Source organism: Salvelinus fontinalis, chromosome 39, assembly GCF_029448725.1.
Source record: "Salvelinus fontinalis isolate EN_2023a chromosome 39, ASM2944872v1, whole genome shotgun sequence".
Lineage (NCBI taxonomy): Eukaryota > Metazoa > Chordata > Actinopteri > Salmoniformes > Salmonidae > Salvelinus > Salvelinus fontinalis.
This window is the reverse complement of record NC_074703.1, coordinates 12,308,488-12,326,958: the sequence shown is the minus strand read 5'-3', so window position 1 is coordinate 12,326,958 and position 18,471 is coordinate 12,308,488. Positions and strand designations below refer to the sequence as shown.

At 43.9% G+C, this 18,471-nt stretch overlaps 1 protein-coding gene across 1 annotated transcript; it reads right to left on the bottom strand.

The window, feature by feature from the left end:
* Window positions 1-5,831: 5,831 nt before the first annotated feature.
* Window positions 5,832-18,054, bottom strand: LOC129838702 (plakophilin-2-like). The gene is made up of 13 exons (XM_055905841.1): window positions 17,704-18,054; window positions 17,234-17,304; window positions 15,740-16,392; window positions 14,921-15,059; window positions 14,459-14,666; window positions 14,002-14,179; window positions 8,912-9,029; window positions 8,057-8,212; window positions 7,575-7,751; window positions 7,182-7,335; window positions 6,828-7,020; window positions 6,437-6,524; window positions 5,832-6,330 (listed from the first exon to the last, which is right to left on the bottom strand). Exons 1-13 carry the CDS (start codon window positions 17,891-17,893, stop codon window positions 6,274-6,276), a joined length of 2,382 nt encoding a protein of 793 aa, XP_055761816.1. The 5' UTR covers window positions 17,894-18,054; the 3' UTR covers window positions 5,832-6,273.
* Between the last annotated feature and the right edge of the window lie 417 nt (window positions 18,055-18,471).

The window sequence follows — 18,471 nt, the reverse complement described above, 5'->3', positions numbered from 1 at the left end:
ACTCCAACACACACACACACACACACTCACACACACTTTCACACACTTCGCATACACTGCTGCTACTCTGTTTATTATCCATCCTGATTGCCTAGTCACTTTTACCCCTACCTACATATACATATTACCCCGATTACCTCGTACCCCTGCACATTGAGTCGGTACAGATACTCCTTGTATATAGCCTCGTTATTTTATTGTGTTACTGTTTCCTTCATTTTCCCCCTATTTTTTCCGACTTTTTAACTAGGTATTGTTGGGAAAGGGCTCGTAAGTAAGCAAAGTAAAGCCTACACCTGTTGTATTCGGCGCATTTGACAAATACAATTTGATTTTAAATGCACTTTATTCTATGACATTCAGTCAACCCAGAGCCACAGATGATCCACAACCAGGACCAACCCAAAACCCAGCACAGAGGTCCTCAGTGAATGTGGTCTGGACTCTGTGGAGGAGGGTCATTGTATCCGAGGCGCTGTAGAAGGCCAGAGTCCCTGCCCTGCTGTCCAGATACACACCTACTCTGGTGGAGCAGGGGACAGGGATATCAGTCCTATTCTTATTGTGCCAATAGGAACAACTCGAGTTACGACACACCAAACTCCAGGACTGATCATTGGAACCAAAGCAACATTCCAATCCGCCTTTCCTGCTGATGCTTCTGTATGTGATGGCTACCTCACACTCCCCCCTCCTATCCACCTCACGGTAGAGGGTTCCAGACAGATCCTCTTTACACAACACCTGGTAGTGGTCTGTGAATCTGTCTGGATGGTCTGAATAAGACAGAGCCTTGTCACTTCTCTATTGCACTCAGACAGACGCAGGTGTTGATATGACGAGTTGGGATCCAACGTGAGATGGCAGTAGTCTAAGAAAGTGAAAAAATTAAATGATGGTGAAATATGCATTCGTGATAAGGTGTGTGTGTGTGTGTGTGTGTGTGGGGGGGGGGGGGGGTATTACTTACTCTCCAAGAACTCCACTCTGGTCTTGGGCTCATGATGATGATGTACTTCAGCGACAGCCGCTACTATATAAAGTAGGGAGATACATTGAGTAATCCATGTTTAATTAAGAAGCATTCTACACAAATATGTACAAAATTAAACCAAGATTAAATATTAATTCATTGTCTGTGTGTATTACTCCCATTCTGGTCTTGGGCTGAGGACACAGACTTTGGAGACAGCCGTTACTATACAGGATAGGCAGACAAATGGATGTATTCATTTATAATCAAGAAGCATTTAACAGAAAGTTAACCAAATATTTTATCTTCACTATATCTGTAACACTTACCTTTTCCAGGTATCTGGACCATTTCCTCCTTCAATACATCCTCCAGTCGCTCCATCATTCCAGAGATGGAGTTCTTCACTTCCTCAAAGGAGAAGTGTTGGTTGGCAGTGATATAGGGTAAGAGCTCAGATCCAGGAGCCACACAGAGACTGGAAAGTCTACAGTGAGAGAGAGAGTGAGAGGAATAATAGACAATAAGAAAATATGAAGAATTCTGGAGCTCAGAGGTTATATGTTGTGTAGAAGTAAGGAATCCTGGGTCATGTTTGATGGGCACAAACGGGGAACATATTATGACACAAAAATAAACATTCTTATTGAACAAGCTCGGTTAGTTTCGTGCCTAGCTCTGAACACCACCCTGCCACTGTGGATAGAAAGAGGAAATTATCCTCAGTCGGTGCGAGCTGCTCCAGATTCTTGTCTCTCCTCTTCAGCTCAGCTATCTCCTGCTCCAGGAGTCCTTCAGCCTGGCTTGCTGACACCCTCTGGTGAGCGCTGATCAGCTCCTTCACCTCACAGCGCCTTCTCTCAATGGAGCGGATCAGCTCAGCAAAGACCAGCTCACAGTACTCCACTGCTGCCTGTGCAGAAAGCTGTTACGAGAGAAGAAGAGAGAAGGAAGGGGTGCATTTTAACCAGCACATTCACTCTGCTCTCACCTAGTCCCATAGAGATAGATAGAGCACTCCTCTTTGCATCTGTGTCATTATAGTGTCTGTGACAGAATGGGCAGCGCAATTGAGTCAGTCTCCATTTTGAAGTAGTACATTTTCTTCCTCACAATTGGCTAATCCCTCCTGACAACCCAGTTGGACATGACTCCAACAAAGTCACCAGGAGGGATCAGCAAATGAAGTTAGAAGTCCCGCCCAGTTAACTACATTAAAATGGTGGAAGCCCTCTATGGCGCTGCCCACACTAATTTGGCCTTTTGGCCACTAGAGGCCTCTATCATTCTCTATGGTCTATCACACCCCAGACAATCTGTCTGTTCCCTATAGTGTGTCCCAGTGGTATTAGGCTCCTCCCTGGTTTTAGTTCAGGAATAGTACATAACTTTCTGCAAAATAAATGTACAGACTCTAAATCACAGGTGTCAAACTCATTCCACGGGGGGCCGAGTGTCTGCGGGTTTTCGCTCCTCCCTTGTACTTGATTGATGAATTAACATCACTAATTAGTTAGGAACTCCCCACACCTGGTTGTTTAGGGCTTTATTGAAAGGAAAAACCAAAAACCTGCAGACACTAGGCCCTCCGTGGAATGAGTTTGACACCCCTGCTCTAAATGGTTAATAAATACTGACTGAAAGGGACATCACCGCCTGTCTTATGTCCTGCATTGCCTTCTCTCTCACAGATTGTCAGCCCGACTTGCTGCCGTTTCTCCCTCAACTGCCCCTGTAGAGAATAACATTTTCAAATTATTACCAAAATGAAAACAGTTTTCATAATAGACCAAGTTATGTTTTTGAGTGGGGAAATAGTTATTGAACTACACTTGTCATATGGCAACAAAATGATTATGCTAAACAAATCACCTAGACTAATTTAACTGATAAATGAGTGCCTACAAGACAAAAAGGTTATGATACACTGCAGAGGCATGAACTCTGAACTATGTAAATGAGTGACCTTTGACTTTTGAGGATAAAGTCTGGATGTTATCTGGCCCGTCCTGCTGTTTACTGTAATCTACTCCATCCTCTGTTTTAAAGTGATTTTGTTGTGACAGCCTATTTTGTCTAACATAGTTGGTTTTTGACTCTATCATCAGTCAATTTGAAAGCAGAATAGAGAATTTACAAATAAGAACCTAATTGTGGATGATGTGATACTGAACCCAGAGTGTGTGTCACTGGAACAACTCAACTTTGGAGTTGGCTGGAATTTCCTGCTCTTCCAGTTTCTGGCAAAACAGTCAGCAATAACGAAGCTGATCTCTAAATACACTGCTCAAAAAAATAAAGGGAACACTTAAACAACACAATGTAACTCCAAGTCAATCACACTTCTGTGAAATCAAACTGTCCACTTAGGAAGCAACACTGATTGACAATACATTTCCCATCCTGTTGTGCAAATGGAATAGACAAAAGGTGGAAATTATAGGCAATTAGCAAGACACCCCCAAAAAAGGAGTGATTCTGCAGGTGGTGATCACAGACAACTTCTCAGTTCCTATGCTTCCTGGCTGATGTTTTGGTCACTTTTGAATGCTGGCGGTGCTCTCACTCTAGTGGTAGCATGAGACGGAGTCTACAACCCACACAAGTGGCTCAGGTAGTGCAGTTCATCCAGGATGGCACATCAATGCGAGCTGTGGCAAAAAGGTTTGCTGTGTCTGTCAGCGTAGTGTCCAGAGCATGGAGGCGCTACCAGGAGACAGGCCAGTACATCAGGAGACGTGGAGGAGGCCGTAGGAGGGCAACAACCCAGCAGCAGGACCGCTACCTCCGCCTTTGTGCAAGGAGGTGCACTGCCAGAGCCCTGCAAAATGACCTCCAGCAGGCCACAAATGTGCATGTGTCAGCATATGGTCTCACAAGGGGTCTGAGGATCTCATCTCGGTACCTATTGGCAGTCAGGCTACCTCTGGCGAGCACATGGAGGGCTGTGCGGCCCCACAAAGAAATGCCACCCCACACCATGACTGACCCATCGCCAAACCGGTCATGCTGGAGGATGTTGCAGGCAGCAGAACGTTCTCCACGGCGTCTCCAGACTCTGTCACGTCTGTCACATGTGCTCATGTGCTCAGTGTGAACCTGCTTTCATCTGTGAAGAGCACAGGGCGCCAGTGGCGAATTTGCCAATCTTGGTGTTCTCTGGCAAATGCCAAACGTCCTGCACGGTGCTGGGCTGTAAGCACAACCCCCGCCTGTGGACGTCGGGCCCTCATACCACCCTCATGGAGTCTGTTTCTGACCGTTTGAGCAGACACATGCACATTTGTGGCCTGCTGGAGGTCATTTTGCAGGGCGCTGGCAGTGCACCTCCTTGCACAAAGGCGGAGGTAGCGGTCCTGCTGCTGGGTTGTTGCCCTCCTACGGCCTCCTCCACGTCTCCTGATGTACTGGCCTGTCTCCTGGTAGCGCCTCCATGCTCTGGACACTACGCTGACAGACACAGCAAACCTTTTTGCCACAGCTAGCATTGATGTGCCATCCTGGATGAACTGCACTACCTGAGCCACTTGTGTGGGTTGTAGACTCCGTCTCATGCTACCACTAGAGTGAGAGCACCGCCAGCATTCAAAAGTGACCAAAACATCAGCCAGGAAGCATAGGAACTGAGAAGTGGTCTGTGGTCACCACCTGCAGAATCACTCCTTTTTTGGGGGTGTCTTGCTAATTGCCTATAATTTCCACCTTTTGTCTATTTCATTTGCACAGCAGCATGTGAAATTTATTGTCAATCAGTGTTGCTTCCTAAGTGGACAGTTTGATTTCACAGAGGTGTGATTGACTTGGAGTTACATTTAGTTGTTTAAGTGTTCCCTTTATTTTTTTGAGCAGTGTATAATACATTATAGATGGCAGTATTATGTTCCAGATCCATAGGCCTACCTGTTTCTCAGTCCTCTCTGCTGCTGTGGCTGAGTCATCATGATCATACTTCACATCTTCAGGTCCAGGGAAACAAGAAGTAGAGGGAACCGTTTTGAAATCGGTATTCAATTTCTCTACCAACTCAGCCAGCAGAATGTTTCTGTTCAGAGCAGGTCTTGGGGTGAAGGTCTGTCGGCACTGGGGGCAGCTGTAAATTCCCTTTTGGTCATCAAGACTCCAATATTCCTTGATACAGCCTTTACAGTAGCTGTGTCCACAGGGAATAGTCACTGGATCCTTCAGTAGATCCAGGCAGATCGAACAATTGATCGAGTCCATGGCCTCGACTATTCTGGTGCACACACCAACCAACTGAGTCCCAAGTGGTGAATGCCCGAAGCCATCTATGGGCCTAAATGGATCTGAAGTTTGCCAGGATGACATACAACCGCAGCCGATCAACGTTCCAGTGCGCCAAAGAGATGCAGTTGAAAGGTGGGACTGGGAGGTGGCCGGGCATATAAAGTGTTGCGTCTTTGCTGTCAAGACTACCACCACAAAATAACCATTTAACCTTCATGATTAAACCCTAATCATATTTTATTTTAAGCAAAGTACTAAAACAGTGTAGTAACAAAACGATTCAACACCTACCTACCCATGCAGTTCCCAAGTAATCTCGAGTGCAATATGTAGGCTAACAAATATGTATATACAAATATTTACTCTAAAACTGGAGCACATCTATCAACTTCAGATGAATAAAATATATTGTGGCTTGTAGGCATTTTTTTCAGCACTCATCACTGTTTGCATTATACACAGAGATCACACCAGTAGGACGCAACGTTTTGTTACACTCAGATAGAAATCTGCCATGTAGAACAAACATGCCCTTTGGCATGTAGAATAAGAAACCATGTCTATCTGCGGCGTTCGTGGCTCTGATTTTGATTGATTGACTTCCCCCAAAAAATCCATGATTGTGGACATTTTTAATAGACCGACAGGTAGTAATTTAATAAAGTTTACAACCCCAAATATGTTAACATCAAAACCATATTTTACAACTTCAGTTATGATATTCATTCATAACATACAGTAGATAATGTTATCCTTATCTTGTCTTCCACTTCTATGCCGATTAATTTTCTTCCTCAAAATCCTTCCTTCAAATGGATTTCAAGTCATTGCTGATCCTCCATAAGTTTTGTTTTTCCCCATCGTAGATTACTTGGTCTGCTACCAAGAGCTTTCAGCAATTGTTGTTACTGGAACACACACACAGTGGAGAAGACAACACACAAAACAAGTATTTTATAAAGCAGTGAATTGAGTAATCCAAGTCCATACAGAAGAAAAACTACACTACTGCCTCAATCAGCACAATGCTTGTGATCCTCCGCTTAGTTCCGTATTTAATGTACAGCCTTTGATGTCCTGCTGTTGACGAAGTCTGCTTTCCTATATCCAGCCTACCAAATGATGAGAGGAAAAGCAACACATTAGATGAATTAACAACTATTGTCACCACACCAAATGTTTCTAATCCTTTGAGGTTATACTGTGTAGGGGCCTCACCTTCCTATAGGCCCTGTGGAGCTCTGAGTGGCTCCACATGTTGTGTAGTAGGATGCAGGCTGCCTGGCCAGCCCTGGTGGGACCAAACCTAAAGGGACACAAGGTTACTGTCATTGGACATAAAATGAACAGCATAAAGCAAGGAGAAGAGGTTTAACAGATTAAAATAAATTCCCTCCAATCCAACTCATAATGTTCAGGAATAATACAGTGCATTTTAAGGCCATCTGCAGTCTTTACATAGCATCAACCAACAGTGCCACATCGACTGTGCAGTTGGGCATCAAATTGCTACGTGCAGTATTTCATGATGTGGTTAGTTGACATGTTAAATCCAGATAATGTAGTCAGCCTGGAATGCAGCCATGGTCTTCAGAAGCTACCCACTGACCCGTTGTCCTTTGCGCTGATGTTGATGATCTTGGGCAGCGCCCCGTGGTTGACGATGGCCCTGACGTGCTGCGTCTCATCCTGGCTCAGGTTGATGAGGATGTGGCACAGGGACACGGTCACCTCTGTAGGCAGGTCTGTGCTCGTGTCCGAGTTGGGTAACATGACCACCAGCTGTGGCAACAACTGTTTGACTACAAAGAAAGTGGAAAGCTTCGTGAGAGATTCATTTTCTACAGCGGCAGGTTTTTATGCTTCTGTGCTTTTACATACACTTACAAGTCCAAAGAAAAATACTTTGTGGGACTTATGTAGGACTAAAACATTGCAGTTGATGAGTCAATTCACAGCTCACCAATGTGAGCGTGAAGCTCTCTGTGGCGTGAGATGTTACATAGCAAGGATATAGCAGTCTTCTTCACATCCATCCCTCCTTCCTGGAGCATCTTCATGGTCTGTAGTAGGCCATTCTCCCGCTGTACTATGGTGTGGGCGATGGCCTGGGATACCTGCCCATACAGAGCCATGAGCCTAACATTATCACCAACTCACAGTCAATATAGTAATGCACAATATAGTAGTCACATCAATGTAATACTTACTATACACAGTCAAGTCATTACAATATAATAGATGTGTGGCTGTATTGTAGTTATTCCAATCAAACCCATGGGCAAATCAATTCCACACTCCCAGAACAGTACATAGCCCATAGAAATAAGATCAAAGATCTGTGATATAGCCTTACTAGGCCGTTCCCAGCTGTGATGTTCTGTAGGGCTCCGATGGCAGCCTCCTGAGTGTAGGGACGGATGCTGCGGGCCATGATTGACAGGTACATGCGCACAGTGATGGCGCTCCACAGCCACTCCATCCCACAGGGACTACCCTTCTCCTCCAGCAGAGGGCGCTTTGGTTCAAGACACTATAGGACCAAAACAACCAGAAAACAGGAAGCCCTTTAATTAAAAGTTAACTCCCAGATACAAGGTTTCACATTAATTTTCAATTAATGTGTATGAGGCTCTTAACAAATACATTTGTCAAAGAAAACCGGGCTTAAAGAGTTAGTTCAAAATGTATGCTTTACCACTTACCAAGGCGGATTATCCATAACATAGGAATCGCTCATTTTCTTTAGTGGTAATAACTTAATTATAACCAGATAGAAACAGTGCATGTCAAGTACATAAGGGCAACAACGATGATAACAGCCACGTGGGAGCCTACCTGGATGATTTTGGCACTGCGTGAGCCGAAACAGCCTGGGGTCTTGGTCTTTGGAGCCAGGTTGAGTCGAGACTCATGGAGCTCGCTGGCGTACTTCTGTGGAAGCTCCACCTGGTAGGAGAGGTTGTGTAGGATGCACACACAGTTCTCTGTGGACTGTGAAGGAGAGAAGTGGTTCTGTTCAGGGGACCATGATTTTAAGATCAAACATTCTGCAGATGTCTATTGCAAAAGAAAAATATTGGAGAATAGAGCTGGTTCATGTTCTCAATATTTAACACTAAAGGAGAGATTAATACATTGTTCTAGAGACATAAATTTATAAAATATAGGCAAACAGTCTTATTTCATTTCCCTGTGTCAATATTTATTCCACCTACAAATGTTTAGTAATGCTTGTACGAAAATAAACAAGTGAACACTTTGCACAAAAGCTTAGCAAATGTTACTTTAGTCATTGTCATGTTCGTTTGTAGAAACGGACCAAGGCGCAGCGTACGTTGAGTTCCACATCATTTTAATGAAAGTGAAACTTAAGCAAATACAAAACAATATAAAAAATAAACGAACCGTGACGCCAATGCAGTGCTAAACCGGCGACTACACAGAAACAATATACCATAACCCACAGGTGGAAAAAAATGTAACTTAAGTATGATCCCCAATTAGAGACAACAATTACCAGCTGCCTCTAATTGGGAATCATACACAAACACCAACATAGAAAATAAACCTAGAACCCCCCATAGAAATAATACACTAGACTAAACACCCCTAGTCACACCCTGACCTACTCCACCATAGAAAATACAGGCTTTCTATGGTCAGGACGTGACAGTCATTTACATGCAGTACCTTGTCATCAGGCTTGTAGTCAGCTATGGTCCCGCGGATGTAGTATACCAGTGAGTCAATAAGGTTCTCACACTGCCGCATGGCTTTTCTCCCTTCTGGACCAGCCGAACTTATGTTTCTGACAACAACAATGACAGGTTGTCATTATCGCCACTAGGCAACAACATTGGCCAAACTGGCTAAATATCTATCCTAGCTGTTGGCCGGATGAGCCAAATGTTTGTAGCAGAGAGATATTTGGAGTACTTTAAAAAGGTTCTGTTGTCTGCAGTTATAGCCATTAGAATAGGTCATTGAAATAAAATGTATCCGTGTTGAGATAGCAACATGCATTTCAAGCACAAAGGAAACGTAAGAAAAAGAGTAACATGAGTTAATCTTTCACTTTAATTTCAACCACTTGTCAATGAGTCAACTGTTCCACTTCCTTTTAGATGAAGTCATTAACGTCAAGCCAAATACAGTAGCATTAGTGATGACCCAAGGTTATGGCTGTAAGTTGGAGTGTTATGTGTTTTCGTTTTAAATCATGCCAGACGGAGAAATTCCTCAGCGTTACACAAGTCAATGGTTGCCAGGGCTTGATAGCACCAGCCAATATGGATTCAGGTTTCAATTCTACTAGAGCCACTAAGAGGGAGAGGGCTCCATTAATAATTTAGTCCCGGACTGTTTTCAGTTGTATCGGTTGCTAGGCAAAAGCAAAACACTCCTTGTTATACCATGTTGTGTTTGTCAGGTGGTATATCTGTGCCAAACCAATGGCAGTCGGTTCAACAGGAACACATGGTATGCAGGATATTGTTTCCAGCGCATTGCTGTTCCATCGAGGTGATGCTGCCTAGGCAGAAGTCATCATGCCTCTTTTGCCAGGTAGAAAGGAGTAACAGGATGACGCTGGCCTTTGAGGAACCTCAGTTCTCACTCATGGCGAGGAGGCTGTCAGAGATAAATATAATATGCTTGACAAAGCCCTGTGAGATGTAACACTGTGGTGAGAGATGATTGCACATGAACTGCCTGGGTCACAGTATATTAATCAGCGCCTTCGGAAAGTATTCACACCCCTTGACTCTTTCCACATTTTGTTGAGTTACAGACTAAATTTAAAATGAATTCAATTGAGATTGTGTCACTGATCTACACACAATACCCTGTAATATTAAAGTGTAATTATGTTTTTAGCAATGTTTATAAATTAATTCAAAATGAAAAGCTGAAATGTCTTGAGTCAATAAGTATTAAACCCTTTTACAGCATGCCTAAATAAGTTCAAGAGTACAAATGTGCTTAAGTCACATAATAAAGTAGCATGGACTCACTGTGTGCAATAATATTGATTAACATGATTTTTGAATGACTACACCTTCTCTGTACCCCACACATACAAGTATGGTATGTATGGTCCCGCAGTTGAACAGAGAATTTCAAAGATTGAACGAAAAAGACCAGGAAGGTTGTTTTTTGTTGCCAATGCCTCACGAAGAGCACCTATTTGTAGATGGGTAAAAAATACATTAAATATCACTTTGAGCATGTTGACGTTATTAATTACACTTTGGATGGTGTATCAATACACCCAGTCACTACAAAGATACAGACACTGTTCCTAACTCAGTTCCCAGAGAGGAAGGAAACCGCTCAGGGCACTAAAGTAAAACTGCAAAAAATGTGGCAAAGAAATGAACTTTTTGTCCTGAATACAAAGAGTTATGTTCGGGGCAAATCAAACACTCTCCGAGTACCTCTATTCATATTTTCAAGCATGGTGGTGCTTGTCATTGGCAAGGACTGTTGTGCAGCAACTCACTGCCTTCCTGAAGACAAACAATGTATACGAAATGCTTCAGTCTGGTTTTAGACCCCATCATAGCACTGAGACTGCACTTGTGAAGGTGGTAAATTACCTTTAAATGGCGTCAGACCGAGGCTCTGCATCTGTCCTCGTGCTACTAGACCTTAGTGCTGCCTTTGATACCATCGATCACCACATTCTTTTGGAGAGATTGGAAACCCAAATTGGTCTACACGGACAAGTTCTGGCCTGGTTTAGATCTTATCTGTTGGAAAGATATCAGTTTGTCTCTGTGAATGGTTTGTCCTCTGACAAATCAACTGTACATTTCGGTGTTCCTCAAGGTTCTGTTTTAGGACCACTATTGTTTTCACTATATATTTTACCTCTTGGGGGATGTCATTTGAAAACATAATGTTAACTTTCACTGCTATGCGGATGACACAGCTGTACATTTCAATGAAACATGGTGAAGCCCCAAAATTGCCCTCGCTAGAAGCCTGTGTTTCAGACATAAGGAAGTGGATGGCTGAAAACGTTCTACTTTTAAACTCGGACAAAACAGAGATGCTTGTTCTAGGTCCCAAGAAACAAAGAGATCTTCTGTTGAATCTGACAATTAATCTTGATGGTTGTAAAGTCGTCTCAAATAAAACTGTGAAGGACCTCGGCGTTACTCTGGACCCTGATCTCTCTTTTGACGAACATATCAAGACTGTTTCAAGGACAGCTTTTTTCCATCTACGTAACATTGCAAAATTATAACATTTTCTGTCCAAAAATGATGCAGAAAAATGTATCCATGCTTTTGTTACTTCTAGGTTAGACTACTGCAATGCTCTACTTTCCGGCTACCTGGATAAAGCACTAAATAAACTTCAGTTAGTGCTAAGTACGGCTGCTAGAATCGTGACTAGAACCAAAAAATGTGATCATATTACTCCCGTGCTAGCTTCCCTACACTGGCTTCCTGTTAAGGCAAGGGCTGATTTCAAGGTTTTACTGTTAACCTACAAAGCGTTACATGGGCTTGCTCCTACCTATCTTTCCGAGTTGGTCCTGCCGTACATACCTACACGTACGCTATGGTCACAAGACGCAGGCCTCCTAATTGTCCCTAGAATTTCTAAGCAAACAGCTGGAGGCAGGGCTTTCTCCTATAGATCTCCATTTTTTATGGAATGGTCTGCCTACCCATGTGAGAGACGCAGACTCGGTCTCAACCTTTAAGTCTTTACTGAAGACTCATCTCTTCAGTAGGTCATATGATTGAGTGTAGTCTGGCCCAGGAGTGTGAAGGTGAACGGAAAGGCTCTGGAGCAACGAACCGCCCTTGCTGTCTCTGCCTGGCCGGTTCCCCTCCCTCCACTGGGATTCTCTGCCTCTAACCCTATTACAGGGGCTGAGTCACTGGCTTACTGGTGCTCTTTCATGCCGTCCCTAGGAGGGGTGCGTCATTTGAGTGGGTTGAGTCACTGACGTGATCTTCTTTTCTGGGCCCCCCCCCCCCCCCCCCCCTTGGTTTGTGTCGTGGCGGTGATCTTTGTGGACTATACTCGGCCTTGTCTCAGGATTGTAAGTTGGTGGTTGAAGATTTCCCTCTAGTGGTGTGGGGGCTGTGCTTTGGCAAAGTGGGTGGGGTTATATCCTTCCTGTTTGGCCCTGTCCGGGTGTATCATTGGATGGGGCCACAGTGTCTCCTGACCCCTCCTGTCTCAGCCTCCAGTATTTATGCTGCAGTAGTTAGTGTGTCGGGGGGCTAGGGTCAGTTTGTTATATTTGGAGGACTTCTCCTGTCTTATCCGGTGTCCTGTGTGAATTTAAGTATGCTCCCTCTAATTCTCTCCTTCGCTCTTTCTTTCTCTCTCTCTCGGAGGACCTGGGCCCTAGGACCATGCGTCAGGACTACCTGGCATGATGACTCCTTGCTGTCACCAGTCCACCTGGCCTTGCTGCTGCTCCAGTTTCAACTGTTCTGCCTGCGGCTATGGAACCCTGACCTGTTCACCGGACGTGCTAAAAAAGCCAACTGACATTTACTCCTGAGGTGCTGACTTGCTGCACCCTCTAACTACTGTGATTATTATTATTTGACCATGCTGGTCATTTATGAACATCTTGGCCATGTTCTGTTATAATCTTCACCCGGCACAGCCAGAAGAGGACTGGCCACCCCTCATAGCCTGCTTCCTCTCTAGGTTTCTTCCTAGGTTTTGGCCTTTCTAGGGAGTTTTTCCTAGCCACCGTGCTTCTACACCTGCATTGCTTGCTGTTTGGGGTTTTAGGCTGGGTTTCTGTACAGCACTTTGAGATATCAGCTGATGTACGATGGGCTATATAAATAAATTTGATTTGATTTGACTAAGGAGATTTTTTGAATAAAAATAAACAGAATAGAGCTTAGCATAGGCAAAATCCTAGAGGACAAACTTGGTTCAGTGAGCTTTCCAACAGACCCTTAGACAAATTCCCCTTTCAGCAGGACAACTACCTAAAACACAAGGCCAAATATACACTGGAGTTGCTTACAAAACAATATTAAATGTTCTTGAGTGGCCGAGTTACAGTTTTGACTTAAATCATCTTGAAAATCTATGGCGAGACTAGAAAATGGCTGTCTAGCAATCATCAACAACAAATTTGACAGAGCTTGAATAATTTTTTCATTAATAAGTAGGCAAATATTGTACAATGCAGGTGTGCAAAGCTCTTAAGAGACTTACAGAGAAAGACTCACAGCCAATGGTGATTCTAACGTATTGACTCAGGGGGTTGAATACTTATCTAATGAAGATATATTAGTGTTTTATAGAGCAATATTATATATTTTTTAAATCTTCCACTTTGACAGAGTATTGTGTAGATTGTTGAATAAAAAAATAAGACATCCATTTTAATCCCACTTTGTAACAACAAAATGTGGAAAAAGTAAAGGGGTGTGAATACCTTCTGAAGGCACTGTATACCATTTAGCAGAAGCTTTTAACCAAAGCGACTTACAGTCATGCATGCATACATTTTACATACGGATGGACCCGGGAATCGAACCCACTGTCCTGGCTTTGCAAAACGCCACGCTCTACCAACTAAGATACAGAGGACCATCAATCAAGAAATTATTTCATGATCATTCCAAACATAACTACTATACCCCTTTCTGCATCCCACTGCCGAGTGTCTATCCCAGGCTGCCCTAAGATGGATCCCTAAAAATACTTGACCACAGATACTACATAGGTCAGTGCCAAACACACAAATGGACAATAAACGCCTTTGTCCAGACCAGACGACCTACCGGAGGCAGCCAGTGGCGTTGTAAAAGGTGTCTGGGTCAGCCAGCAAGCCATCTTTGGGGTTCTCCCCCTCAGACAGGCCTGAGCAGGGCACCAGCACAGACGTGGTCAGGATCTCCAGGGCCTCTTTGGAGAGATGCTCCTTCAGCAGGTCATGGGAGGATAGGTTCCACAACAGCCCTGTGGAACATGTTTCATTATTAGGTTACTAATGTGTCATTACCATTTTACCATGTAAGTTCATGTCAATCACATACTCACAAAGCGTCTCAGAATAGGAGTGCTGATCTAGGATCAGCCCCCCCCCCCCCCCCCCCCCATTCATTGTGATTTAAAAGGCTAAACTGATCCTAGATCAGCTCTCCTGCTCTGAGCAACTTTGTGAATACGTGCCCTGGTCATTAATAAAGTTCTACGACAATTTCTTTCAGATCTACACGAGCAGGTGCTCAAACTAACCAGTGAGCTGCCGCCGGGTCGCTATGTCGCGACTTCTCCTGAGCAGACGCAGTGTAGGGGCCACGCCCTCGTTGTCTTTCACCTCCATCTTGTTCTCGCTGCTCTCGAAGACGACGTTTCGGAGCGCCCCCGCTGCTATGCGCTCCAGCTCCTCGCTGTCGCTCTGCAGCAGTTTGATCAGCCTGGGTATACCGTGGAGGTAGAACACCTGGGGACAGACAGGCAGAGATCTTCATCAACCCTTGTTTCCTATGAAGAGTGAGCTCAACATGGATTTCTCATGCGAATCACTAACATAATCTAAATATAAATTGAAGGGAAAATACCCCTACCAATCCAATTATTTGAAAATGGCACATACTGTATAGTCAACATCAGCTGTATTGTAGACCTGCAGGCTGGAAGCCTTTAACCTTAATTGACCGGCCAAGTCAACAGTAGTAGAGATGGGCCCCAGCTCACCATCTTCTTAGCGTCAGCGCTGTTGAAACATTGGTTTTGAATAAAGCTGGCAGCAGTGATCTGCATCTCCTCATTCTCTTGGCCCAGCAGCTTCACTGCCCTCTCTAATGTCAGCTCAGGCACCTTGCTCTCTGGCTTCCTGTGTATGGGAGAGAGCATTGAAGAGGAACTTCCAGTCAATGACACATTCACTCACTTTATCAATCCCAAAGGCTGATTCATCCAATTTCTCATCCTCACAACACTTTCCATTGTATTCATTTATATAGACCCATTACAAAATCTAGGTAAATCATTGATCTGAAACAACAGATAAGCAACTGAACCACCGATAATTCTCTGTAAGACCCTTTTACAATAGCTTTAGTGCCAGCCTAGATAAGCCACCGAAGTCTGGAACCAACAGGACCCTGAACGGCCATAAAACTGCAAAATAGCTAGTTACATAGTTAACCAAATAGCTACCTAGACTGCATTGACCCTTTTTGCTGCTGTTGATCTATCCTAGTCCCATTATTCCTAGTTATACAGTATGTACATCTCTACCTCAATTACCTCGTACCGCTGCAAATCAATTCGGTACGGGTACCTCGTGTATATAGCCAAGTTATCCTTACTCATTGTGCATTTATTATTACTATTCTATTTTTTCTCTATTTTCTTTCTCTCTGCATTGTTGGGAAGAGCCTGTAAGTAAGCATTTCACTGTTAGTCTACGAAGCATGTGACAAATAACATTTGATTTGAGTTGTTGAGAACTAAATCAATTGCCAGATGTAATCAACTACAGGTTTGTGTAGAACACATAAGCCGTCTTACAGCGCAGTGACGTCATTCACGTCTGTCTGCTGGATCTCTGGCTCCACCGCCTCCCTCTTCTGGCACATGTCCACCTCCATACTGACCAGCGAGGCTGGGTACGAGCAAGGCCATTTGGCTCCCACATGCTTCTGGCTCTCCCTCCCCACCTGGCCCAGCCAGGCCAGGCCCTCTGCTCTCTGGGTAGCATTGAATGACCCGTAGCCTGTTTGTCTCCTCGCCCCCCTATGAACCTCCATCAGGTAGGAGCTGTTGTCGGTGCGAATCGCAGGGCTGCTGCACAGGAATGAGTGGTCTGCAGAGAGGGGCTGAGGACCTCGAGTCTGTCTGAGGGACTGGCCCCAGTGGTAGTTGCCGCCGTTAGCCATGGCGTGCGTCCTTGTGCTACGGGCCACTTCCGAATGGGCATAACGTCGCATCAAGTCTGTCCCATACGACCGCTCCACTGAAGTCCCCATCATGGGCGGCTTGCTAGGACCGGGTAGAGTGTAGGTTCCGAAACGGAGTGTCCTGTAAGCCAGATGGGAGTGAGGTAACTCAGGGCTGGTGACTGGGGTCAAATCCACCCTCTTAGGTGGACTTCTTATATTCTCCTTCAAAGACGACAGGCTGCTGAAGTCCCTGCCTCCGATCTGGCTCAAAGGTGAGTGTGTCTACATGGAAAGGATGAAAAGCAGTGGTTGCCCCATTTCAGTAGGCTTACAACTGAATCAACCATAAAGAGATTTCTGTTAATAATGCTAAAACATCTGTGTAAAGCTGTTACATATAACAATTGGACGGTTGTGATGACTCAAAGCAACACAAAAGGTTTTGGGAAAAAGATCATACAAAATGCTCTCTCTGATGTCTGAATAACCACTGTTCTGTTTGTATTGTTGCATCATCCTGTATTGTGTGTTTTAAAGCCACACTAGGTTTCCTTTAGGAATAATAAAAGATATTATTCAATAAAATGCAGTTCAATTCAATTGTCTGTGAGATGAGAATTTCAACGTTTGGTAGAACAGACAAATGGGCGATAAATGTCAAGTGTGCGAGGATGAAAGGCTTTATTTGTCACATTTTTGAGATAGATACCCATCTCTGCCCTATGGGCTTTGGGCTTACAATAGCTGCACATCCTGGAGACTATCCAATTTGTTTTTATTCAAACCATATGCACATTCAAAGTACAGTCAAACCAGGTACATTCAAAACCAACACAGCCCACAATTTATTTTAGGGACAATAGATACCATCTCATTTTCCTGCTGTTTCTTGTGAAGTTCATCACCTCAGTGACCCACTAAATAGGGAATTCAAGTTTTTTTTAAATATATACACTTCACGTAACCTCCAGACACATTGCACTTGACTGCCATGGAGGGTGAAGTCCCTTGCTCCGGAGTTGAATCACATAGCTGTTCATTCTAGCATTCAGGCTCTCTGATTAACTAAAGCACCTGTGACTGTGGATAGTGGGTCGTGTGTATATTAAAGGAATGGCTTTACCTTCATGTTATTCAAGGTTCCATCTCTGGAACCGGTGATAATTGATGGCTTTCTGGATAGATGAAGACTACCTGAAAGATACACCACATGTGTTCTGAAGGATCATGCCATCTCGCCAATTCCCTAATTCCCATCTGGATGCAGCCCTCTCCTATTGGAAAGGTAAATGGGGAGGACTGCAAATACAGTAGACTAGAGGAGATTGAATATAATAGTTTGCTGACATGATTGCAAACATCATGACAAATACAATGTCACTAAGAATTTGACACCAATGACTAGGCATGCATGTCCATTTGGTTGCATCTGGTTTCGACCCGTCCTGTATTTCCTGGTAGACTATGCAGAAACATTTTTACCCCCCTAATCTTCAAATTCTAATTCCCTTGGCGATTTCAATAGGCTAATTTTACAGACCTTGTTTCTTCGTACAGACTCAATGAAAAACACATTGTAAACTACTATTTTACCATTGGACGTTGTCTTTTTGCCCTTACGAGCAAGTGTGAGCTGCACTTGTTGCTGAACACGAAAACCCCGGTCGGTTGAATGAGTCTTTGTATTATCCTCCGGTGGTAATGCCAAACTCGTGTCACCTGCGTCAAGTGTGAATGAGTCTAGCGCAGGTAAAACTGACTTCATAAATTGCGGCGCTTCCATGATTCCGTAGCTCTCCAAACGTGTAATTCCATAAAATAGCCCGCAGATTCATCAAAAGTGTCACTATCGTCCTTTCCCGACCCGTTCATATACGGTGCAGTACTCGGGTGAGTCTGTTCCAGTGCAAGTGAGACAGTTGAGTTCATTGTCACGGGGGTGTGGTCTGTATAGTCGACACCTGTAATATCATTTTAGAAATAAGGAAGCGAGGACACGCTGGGAAGAATGCCAAAATATTATCGTTGATAGGCTACAAGGCCAATTCTCTGAGAAATAGCAACCCTTGTAGATCCGGGATGGGCAACTGGCACCTATATAAAAAACTGCAAACATGTCTCCATCCTATGGCAAAATGTTAAAAAATTGCAGGAAATTGTCTGTAAAACTGTAAATGTTTCTCTCTGCCCAACCTGGTCTCAGAGCATTTTGTATTATTCTGTATGTAAATTAGAGACATTCCATTTAGTATGATATGTTATGTTTAGTATGGTATGTATTATTTTGTGTATGCCCATCATCTATTTCGTATATGTTACGAATGACAATTCGTATGAAACTAATTTGCTAAACTTATGATA

Bases quoted from the DNA above. Each gene is read 5' to 3' on its own strand.
- LOC129838702 (XM_055905841.1), bottom strand. From the start codon at position 17,893: ATGGAAGCGCCGCAATTTATGAAGTCAGTTTTACCTGCGCTAGACTCA. The intron at 7,336-7,574 runs GTAAGGCTATAT...CTGTATGGGCAG, and splicing joins TCACAGCTGGGAACGGCCTA to GTATCCCAGGCCATCGCCCA. The intron at 6,331-6,436 runs GTGAGGCCCCTA...ATCATTTGGTAG, and splicing joins TCCACAGGGCCTATAGGAAG to GCTGGATATAGGAAAGCAGA.